The sequence below is a fragment of the Clupea harengus genome, chromosome 7 (genome assembly GCF_900700415.2).
Source record: "Clupea harengus chromosome 7, Ch_v2.0.2, whole genome shotgun sequence".
NCBI classification, from domain to species: Eukaryota; Metazoa; Chordata; class Actinopteri; order Clupeiformes; family Clupeidae; genus Clupea; species Clupea harengus.
This window is the reverse complement of record NC_045158.1, coordinates 21,459,921-21,469,920: the sequence shown is the minus strand read 5'-3', so window position 1 is coordinate 21,469,920 and position 10,000 is coordinate 21,459,921. Positions and strand designations below refer to the sequence as shown.

The following is a 10,000-nucleotide window of genomic DNA, read 5'->3' as shown; positions in this document are numbered from 1 at the left end:
ACTCACCCTTAACAGCTCCCTCCTGTTAACTCACTCTGGAAGAGATGCTGAACACACACCCAGTCTGCTCAAAGTCAGCGTGTGGGAAATAAACATTTAGACTATCCAGGGTACACGTACTTACTGAACACGTTACACACAGACCGTGTTAGCGGCAGCTGAATTGAATAGATTTTCTTTCAACTAAATTAAACATAAGGGTCATTCCACGCCAAACGGGACAATGGCTCCCACTCGATCGTCTCAGATTTGGCTGAAAAAAATCAAGGTTGTTCATACACTTCTTAATAGGTATAGTCCAAAATATTAGCTCTCTATTCCTAATAGTTTTGTCACAAAAAGATGTTTTGGGGGGGGGGGGGGGGGGGGGGGGGGGTGCCTGTACTTGAGACGCTTTTTGAGCAGCGTTTTGTGAAGAGCCATTTTCAAATTGCTATTACTAGAAAAGTGTTGAAGCTAGCTCCTTCAAACTTTATAGGCTTAAAATATGATACCATTACTTGAAGATTATGGACTCCCAAGGGTGTGGCTTGGGTATATCATAGTATTCGGGGTGCTTGAATTTGCACGAAAATTTTACTTTACGCTTTGTTTCAGCATCTTTGAATACCTGTGGAAAGCTCAATGTTAAAGCTGGAGATTTGATATTATACACTTTGGGAGTCCATAATCTTCAAGTAATGGTATCATATTTTAAGCCTATAAAGTTTGAAGGAGCTAGCTTCAATACTTTTCTAGTAATAGCAATTTGAAAATGGCTCTTCACAAAACGCTGCTCAAAAAGCGTCTTAAGTATTGGCACCCCCTCCCCCCTAAAACATCCTATTGTGACAAAACTGTTGGGAGAAGAGAGCTAATATTTGGGACTATTCATATAAAGAAGTGTATGAACAACCTTGATTTTTTTCAGCCAAATCTGAGATGGTCGAGTGGGGAATTTTCCTTTAATTGTCCCGTTTGGCGTGGAATGACCCATAAGTGATGTGATGCATGCATATGTGTGTGTGTGTGTGTGTGTCTGTGTGTGTGTGTGTGTGTGTGTGTGTGTGTGTGTGTGTGTGTGTGTGTGTGTGTGTGTGTGTGTGTAGTGTACCTGTTGAGGCCTGGTTCAGCTGTTCTGTCAGTCTCCTGATAGCTTTCGCTAGCTGCTCCATGTCTACCTGCGGGGGGCTGCTGGCTGGACCTCCAGTGCTCTTACTGTCCAGCACACACGGCTACAGAGGACAACACACACCAATAAACATCAACACACCAAGACCAAAACACACACACACACACACACACACACACACACACACACACACACACCATCCATGAGTGTTTCCAAAGACAGCTTTAGTGAAGTTTGTTTACCCCGTCCTTCAGTAGTCTCTGCAGAAAGACAGTCTCTGCTTCAGCCTTCTCAAGATCCTGAGCCACCTGAGCCACCTGCTGCCTGGAGTCCTCCAGCTGCTCTGCGTCCTACACACACACACACACACACACACACACACACACACACACACACACACACACACACACACACACGCACACACGCACACACGCACACACGCACACACGCACACACATATGCAAACACACACACACATACACACACAAACATAATCAATCACCCCATCCCCTTTTGGTCCATCCGGTCATGGACTTGTATTTTTTGTGTGCTTTAGTCTATGTTTATGGATGTGTGTGTGTATGTGTGTGTGTGTATGGATGTGTGTGTGTGTGTTTATGTGTGTGTGTTTATAGATGTGTGTGTGTGTGTGTGTGTGTGTGTGTGTGTGTGTGTATGTGTGTGTGTGTGTATGGATGTGTGTGTGTGTGTTTATGTGTGTGTGTTTATAGATGTGTGTGTGTGTGTGTGTGTGTGTGTATGTGTGTGTGTGTGTGTATGGATGTGCGTGTGTGTGTATGTGTGTGTGTGTGTGTGTTACCTGCTCCCTCTGTTGGCGTATGCGCAGTGCTGCTTTGTAGAGCGTCTGAAGCTGCTGTGTGACTGCGGTCAACTGCTCACCCGCTGCCCTGTCAGCACTACACACACTCCTCTTCAGCTCCTCCACAGCCTGTGCACACACATGCCCACAAACACAAACGCGTGTATGACACTCACATTAAACACATACACACACACACACACACACACTAGTGGCACCCACAATACACACACATCTTTTTTTTCATTCTTAACACCAGCACTTTCTTTCCATTATGACCTGTGTGCTCTCATAATAGAGCTTCATGAGGAGGCCCTCTTCGCTGACCTGTGTGTCCTGCTCACGCAGCTCCACGAGGAGGCCCTCTCTCTCGCTCTCAGCCTCCTGCAGACGCTGACTCATCAGGTACTGCTGCTCCTGGGCTTCCTGAAGCTCCTCCTTCAGTCCCTGAAGCTCCGCCTTATGGCCCTCCCGAAGCTTCTTCTTCAATCTACTAAGCTCCGCCTCCTGAGTCTCCTCAAGCTCCTCTCTTAGCTGCTGGAGCTCCACCTCCTGTGCTTCTTCAAGCCCCTCCCTCAGCTTCTGTAGCTCCGCCCCTTGACCCATCTGAAGCTCCTTCAGCAGCCTCTGTAGCTCCATCTCATGTTCGCTGTTCTTCTTTGCTGCCTCCTGCCATAGAAAACACACAGACACTTAACACCTAACACACACAGACACTAAACACAGAACACACAGCCACTAAACATCAGCGTAAGGCATGAGTGTGTGTTTCTCTGTGGAAGGCTGCATTTGTGAGGGGGGGTGGTGTGTGTGTCTGCGTCTATGTATGTATGCATGTGTGTTGTGTGCATGGGTGTGTATGTAGGTACAGTATGTATTTATGTATGTATGTGTGTTGTGTCGTTGTGCTTGTTTAAGTGAAGGTGTTTGCATCAAGGTCAGGGTGTGTTATTGTGTTGTGGGAGTGCATGTGTGTGCTATGTGTATAAGTGTGTGTGTATGTATGTATGCATGTGTGTTGTGTCGTGTGTTTGTTTAAGTGAAGGTGTTTGCATCAAGGTCAGGGTGTGTTATTGTGTTGTGGGAGTGCATGTGTTGTGTGTGCTGACCCGAGTCTGCTGCTGGTTCTGTTTCTGCATGGCTGTGAGCTGCTGTCTCAGGAGCTTCAGTTCTCCGCTCAGCGCTTCCTGTTGGCGTCTGGCCTCATCTCTCTCCTCCTGGAGACGTCTGGCCTTATCTCTCTCCTCCTGGAGACGTCTAGACTCCTCTCTCTCCTCCTGGAGACGTCTGGCCTTATCTCTCTCCTCCTGGAGACGTCTAGACTCCTCTCTCTCCTCCTGGAGACGTCTGGCCTTATCTCTCTCCTCCTGGAGCCGTCTAGACTCCTCTCTCTCCTTCTGGAACCGTTTGGCCTTCTCTCTCTCCTGCTCCCTCTCCTCTCGCACCAGATGCCAGACCTCCTGTTGCAGCGTCTGCAGACTCTCCTCCACAGCAGTATTCCTGATGGCGGGCCCCACACTGCAGACACAAGGAAACATCACAGCCTACATGTAATTTCCTTTTTCTATAAGGAACCTCCGTCCATGAGGTTTACATTTCCTTTATCGCTACGTCTCTCCAAAATGAGATTAACATCTCACTTGCTCTAAGCTATGTCCGAGATAAAGATGACTTGTCTCAGGTCTCAGGCGTGTCTGAGCTTAAGTAAAGATCTCACCTGGTCTCAGGTGTGTCTATACTGAGGATAACATCTCACCTGGTGTCAGGTGTGTCTGCGCTGAGGTTGTGTGTGAGCATTTGCAGTCGCTGCAGTAGATCGTCCGGGTGAATGAGGACTGTAGAGGTGCACTGCAGTTTAGCCTGGAGTCCAGCTGCCTCCTCTCGCAAAGCATCACTCTCCTCCTAAACACACACACACACACACATGTTTAACACACACATTCCCAACCCAAGTGGTCAATAGCTCTGTGATAGTATGAAACAATTGATGTGTCCATGGCCAGAAAGATACAGCACTTTCAAAGTTTAGCACCCTCTTAAATTACACTTCCATTATTGCAATTATTTGTTTAACCCTAACAATTTCAAGCATAGTACTCTACACACAGAAATGCACTTGCATAAGCACACACACACACCTTTAGTGAGCTGATGTGTTCCATCAGGTTTTCGGTCTCAAACTGCACTCGAACCTCAGCGTTGTCCCTGGCCTGTCTCTCATTCTGAAGCTCTGCTTCAAGAGCTGCCCGCTCCACCTACACACACACACACACACACACACACACACAACTAATGATGTGTGTGGCTGCATTAATCCATAAGTGTGTGGACTGGGAGGATCACCTGAGTGAGGAGTGTGGTATACATATGTGTGTTTGTGTGTGTGTGTGTGTAACAGAGGATCATCTTAGTTAGTGAGTTGGTGTGTGTGTGTGTGTGTGTGTGTGTGTGTGTGTGTGTGTGTGTAACAGAGGATCACCTTAGTAAGCGATCGCAGCCTGGTCAGCTCTGCTCTCAGCTTGTCTGTCTCTGAGCTCCTGTCCTCCAGCTCAGAGCGACACACACCGCTCTCTCTCACAGCCTCACTCAGCTGTGTGTGCTCCCTCCTCAGGACGTCCAGCTCCTGCAGGTACACACACGCATAGTTAAGACAAGTATCGATGTGAGAGAGCAGACGAACAGTTCTGAATTTTCTTGGCTGAAGTTGAGCCTAAGGCCCCGTGAGAAGCCAGTGCTAATGGCTTCTGAAAATAGCTCGGATAGAGCAATACACTGTTATTAGTTTGCCTGTTGCTTTTCTGCAATTCAGAAATACCCCTCTAAAGGGCATACACACAAGCCCAGGGATATATTTAAACAGGAAGGTGTTCAAGAGTATGTATTGTTAAGTTCAAGGACATGTTTGTTGTGTGTTTATGTTTGCTTCTCCCGTGCCCCACCCCTACTTCCTGGCAGGATATCCTGTCCTGCATGAGGGCTGGCGATGAGAGGGGAGAGGGAAGAGGGGAGAGGGGATTCCATCTTATCATTGATGGTAGGACTCCTGCAGTCAGGGGTTCAGTTTGTGGAGGATCTACTGAACATACATAACTACAATTCCCCTAGCACTCACTCTCACACACACACACACACCCGCCCACCCGTACTCCCGCCCGCCTGCCCGGTGGCCCGCATGCACACACACACACACACCGCTCACCTCCTGTACGTCCAGCAGCTGCCTGCACTGTTCCTCTCTGTCCTGCAGGAGGTGCTGTAAGTTCAGGTTCTGGCTCTGCAGGCGGTGGCAATCGCTCTGGGCCCGGCGGGCTTGACCTCTGACACCTTGCAGATACTCCTGCAGGCCAGAGATGACATCCTCCAGCTCCCGCTTCAGAGCGTCGTTCGCCAAGATCTGACCTAAACACACACACACACACACACACACACACACACACACCACAAACATTTAGACCGCATCCAACTCCTGGAGGCCAGAGATGATGTCCACCAGCTGCCCCTTCATCTCAGTCTCATTTACCAAGTTCTTATTGGAACACACACAAGAAAACAAGCACAAGAAAAATATACATACATAGACACACACACGCTCTCTTTCAACACACACACACACACACACACACACACACACACACACACACACACACACACACACACACACACACACACACACACACACACACACACACACACACACACACACACACACAGATGCCACAGCACCCTTTCAGTGGCCAGTTATCCTACCAGGAGAAACCCACACCAATACACAGGATCAGTGGATCCCAGGCTACAGCTGCATCCATGCCAGATCTGTGCCAGGTCCCCCCCAGAATGGGCTGTGAGAGTGTGTGTGTGTCTGTGTGTGTGTCTGTGTGTGTGCCCCTGTGGGGCTCTAGTCTTACACGCATCAGAGCGTTCTGGAACAATCTGAGGAGGAGCTGCTCAGGCTCCAGCCTAGACCAGCAGACACCAGAGGTCACACAGACCCTCGGCACCCCCGCGAGAGCAGAGGCCAGGAACAAAGGGGCCATTGTTTTATGCCGAGCTACATATGCACTGCTGCCCTTTTAAAGTCCCATTTATCCAACCACCAGTCCCAGTCTAGACTAATCACAGCTAAACACAAAACTACCTCAATGTATAACATCTCACTACCTCACAGCTGACCAGTAACCTACCTCTCTAACCAGAATTAGACTACCTCACAGCTAATCATTAACCTACCTCACTGTTAAGGACCAGACTACCTCACAGCTAATCATTAACCTACCTCACTGTTAAGCACCAGACCACCTCACAGCTAAATATTAACCTACCTCTCTAACCAGAATCAGTCTACCTCACTGCTGATCAGAAACCTACCTCACTAACCAGCATCAGCCTGCTTCACTGCTGATCATTAACCTACCTCACTGTCTAGCATTAGATCACCTCACATCTAAACCTGAACTTAACTCATTGCCCACGATGTGACTTAAACAGCTTGACGAGACACGCAGGAGAATGTGAAACTACCTCACCATGGATATCTTCACTCAGGGAGGAAAACACTGTGACCCATGTTACAGAACATGGCCAAGATTTATGAAGACCCCAGACATACCCATCTCCCTCACCATTCAGCTGCTCATAATTTAACTCACTTTCATAATCCAACCAATTTGATCTTTTACCATCCACCCAATCAGATCTCTCACTATCTACCTCAACACAGCTTGATCTTTTACCCTCCACCCAATCAGATCTCTCACTATATACCTCAACACAGCAAATCAATCAGAGCTCACTCACCATCCAACCATCGCCCAGTCAACATCTCTCACTACTGAGCCAATCAGAGCTCACTCACCATCCAGCCATCATCTCTCACTACTGAGCCAATCAGAGCTCACTCACCATCCAGCCATCACCCAGTCAACATCTCTCACTACTGAGCCAATCAGAGCTCACTCACCATCCAGCCATCGCCCAGTCAACATCTCACTACTGAGCCAATCAGAGCTCACTCACCATCCAGCCATCGCCCAGTCAACATCTCACTACTGAGCCAATCAGAGCTCACTCACCATCCAGCCATCATCTCTCACTACTGAGCCAATCAGAGCTCACTCACCATCGGTGAGTTGCTGCTCCAGGTCTTTGATGTCCTGGGTCTCCTTGGCGATGCGTGTGATCATGTAGTCCAGTCTGGTCTCCAGCTCCTGATGCCGCTGGCTCATGATGTCCAGCAGCTGCTCCTGACGCGACACCTGAGCCTTCAAATGGTCCTGCACAGACACACACAAAGCATTACAGAACTTGTCATCTGGAATGGGGCTTAACTGTCCACACTGTGTAAGACTGAAATTTCCTCTCAACACTGAAGTGCAAAATTATCTTAGAGGTTAACTGCATGAACAATAACACAATATATCCAAAAGTGAATCTGTAGGGCAGACTATCCCTTGACTCATTCACCTGCAAGACTTATTCACCTCCAGTCTGTTTGGGCTTTCATTAGGCCATCCGAGTAGACACTCTACGGATTATCTATGGTAGTGAATCTAGCGCAAACATCACAATCAGTAATATTTTTCTTTTTTTCTACTTAGCAAACCTCCATACGTATGTCACATGCACATAAGCACCAGCTACATGGAGATAGCTCTCTGTAGCACCAGGTCAACCAATCAGCACTCTATGGATATATGTCCCTTCGGTATTAATAAACTTCGGTTTCACTTCATTAAAAAGTGAACAGTAAATGGAACACTGGCAGTGAGCTTCTGCTTCTGCTTCTGCTGACACTGCACTGCCATGACTTAGCAAAGGCAGCTTGCTGTCCACAGCCACTTGTGAAAGACCCTCACAACAGTTGCCTCCTATTGCATTTTCAGTGGTGAACATGAACTGCATCATCTGGTGTGCTGCTGTGTTTGATGTCACGCTATCCAAGTGGTTAGGTATGCCACCTTTGTTCATGCTACTGTGGTCCACATTACACTTGAAGCAGTATGAAGCTGTGTGTGCTCATTTGGACTCCTACTGTAAAGCTTCCTGTAAATCTTAACAGTTGAAATAAATGTCAGCGACATTAGCAGGAGTTAGCCAGGGTTGTAGCGGAGCAGGGGAGCCATGAGGCGATCCTCAGCTAAGGCGTAATATCTCAGGCTGCTGCCCACCAGCCTCAAACCAACTGCCTGTTCTCAGTTATGCTGTGTCACCCACGCAGAGGAAGACAACACACTCTTCTACAAACACAACACACACATACATGCCCCCGCCACACACACACTCAGCCACAATACATTACATACACACACACCCTATCTTGAAACTATATCACACTTCATACATTCCCATGTTCATCAAGCAATTTCAACCTCTGCACTTCATTCCGAACACACTGAACTCCCAACTCCCAAACTAATACACTTCCTAACTCCCACTTCATTCCTAACACACTGAACTCCCAACTCCCAAACTAACACACTTCCTAACTCCCACTTCATTCCTAACACACTGAACTCCCAACTCCCAAACTAACAGCAACACATTTTCTCTGGACGAGAAGACTTGTTATGCATGACAGTCTATATTTAAACCACAGATAACACACATTCTGCACAGGAGATAAACCTACTTGTCAGCATAACCACCACAGAGTAATGCATACCTGTCATGCACGGAGTTTCTAAAGCTGATGCTGTTATCCGTCTGTTATCTTAACTTAGCTTAAACATCAAAAACACCATCGGGTCACGGAGCATTGAGCAACATAAACCATTACAATCCTGATGTCAAAGCGGCAAGCCCTTTATTTTGAAGACTACTTTTATATCATGCGCTTGTCTGATATCACCAGATTTAAAGTTTGAGAGGGGAAAGAGCCTAACAGACATGCTCTTGCACCCACAGACATGCCCTCACCCCCACCCCCCAAACACACACACACACACTCTGCTATGGGGGTACTCACTGCCTCCCAGCAGGGTAGAGACTGCCTGCATCAGCACTCGTTGTCCTTCTGAGCTTCTCTGTGTCTCTCCATCTGCCTGAGAGCCCTCAGCTGTATTTCCTGCAGCTCTGACAGGAGTCTAAACTACGGCACAAACTTCCCCCTGAGGCACAGAGAGCCATTCTTACTCACACCCTTCACTCTTTCCCTTCCCTCTTTCTCTCTTCCCTCTCTCTTCCACTCCCCCTCTTGCTTTTCCTCTTTCTCTCTTCCCTCTCTCTCCCCCTGTTCCTGTCCCTCTTTGAATCAACACAGGAAAACCTCTCCTCCACCAATCAGCAGGCTGCTCTAGTGACGTCACTCCAGTGCTATGTGGGAAAGAGGCGGGGCTTCAGGCGTTCCCCTGCTCCCCTGACAGACGGGATCTAAGCTCTTAAAGAGACAGCGCTGTTTTTACAACCTGTTGCTGACAGACTCCCTGAACTCTCTCCCTCCCCCCTCTCTCTCACTCAAACACACACACACACACACACACACACACACACATCTGCCTCTGGTTTACTCCCGGCTCAGGGTGTTCCTGTGGGATGAGGTTACATGTGTTGCTCTAGGTAACCATGGTGTCATTCTGCATCCCTGTTATCTGCTCTCCGTCTGTTTGTTGCTCAGGCACAAAGCTGAATTCAATCTGGCCACTGGAGATCCACAAAAAAAACGTAATATGCAATATGTCAATTTGTTATCAATTATTGTTGTTTTTGTTATTGTATTCTGTTATTATACATACATATCAATTGTATCAATTATATTTATTAATAATAATAATTATTATTATCTTCATTAAATAAGTTTTGTTCTATCATCGAATTTTGACCCAATTTTGTGAAAGTGCATTGGTCACTTTATTGCCCACAGAGCAAATGGACATACAGACTCCAGTGAGGCTCCAGAGAGGCTCCAGAGAGGCTCCAGTGAGGCTCCAGAGAGGCTCCAGAGAGGCTCCAGAGAGGCTCAAATCTGGCCTCACAGGCACGGAACAGACGATGGACGCAGGCATCAGACTGACTGGAGTTTCCCCAGTTTCTGGATGAGAATCTTCACATCTTTGATTACAACACTAGGCTGGGTT

The 10,000-nt window shown here is 47.6% G+C and overlaps 1 protein-coding gene across 1 annotated transcript in view; it reads right to left on the bottom strand.

Moving 5' to 3' along the window:
* Nucleotides 1-10,000, bottom strand: part of LOC105892620 (centriolin-like) — a 23,921-nt gene that overhangs the window by 10,767 nt on the left and 3,154 nt on the right. Inside the window, exons 5-14 of the mRNA XM_031570831.2 lie at nucleotides 7,048-7,201; nucleotides 5,131-5,330; nucleotides 4,411-4,554; nucleotides 4,070-4,186; nucleotides 3,688-3,833; nucleotides 3,041-3,449; nucleotides 2,259-2,600; nucleotides 1,932-2,060; nucleotides 1,354-1,461; nucleotides 1,094-1,214 (exon numbers count right to left, since the gene is read on the bottom strand). Coding sequence (XP_031426691.2) covers nucleotides 1,094-1,214; nucleotides 1,354-1,461; nucleotides 1,932-2,060; nucleotides 2,259-2,600; nucleotides 3,041-3,449; nucleotides 3,688-3,833; nucleotides 4,070-4,186; nucleotides 4,411-4,554; nucleotides 5,131-5,330; nucleotides 7,048-7,201 — 1,870 coding nt within the window. The remainder of the gene's footprint in view (nucleotides 1-1,093; nucleotides 1,215-1,353; nucleotides 1,462-1,931; nucleotides 2,061-2,258; nucleotides 2,601-3,040; nucleotides 3,450-3,687; nucleotides 3,834-4,069; nucleotides 4,187-4,410; nucleotides 4,555-5,130; nucleotides 5,331-7,047; nucleotides 7,202-10,000) is intronic.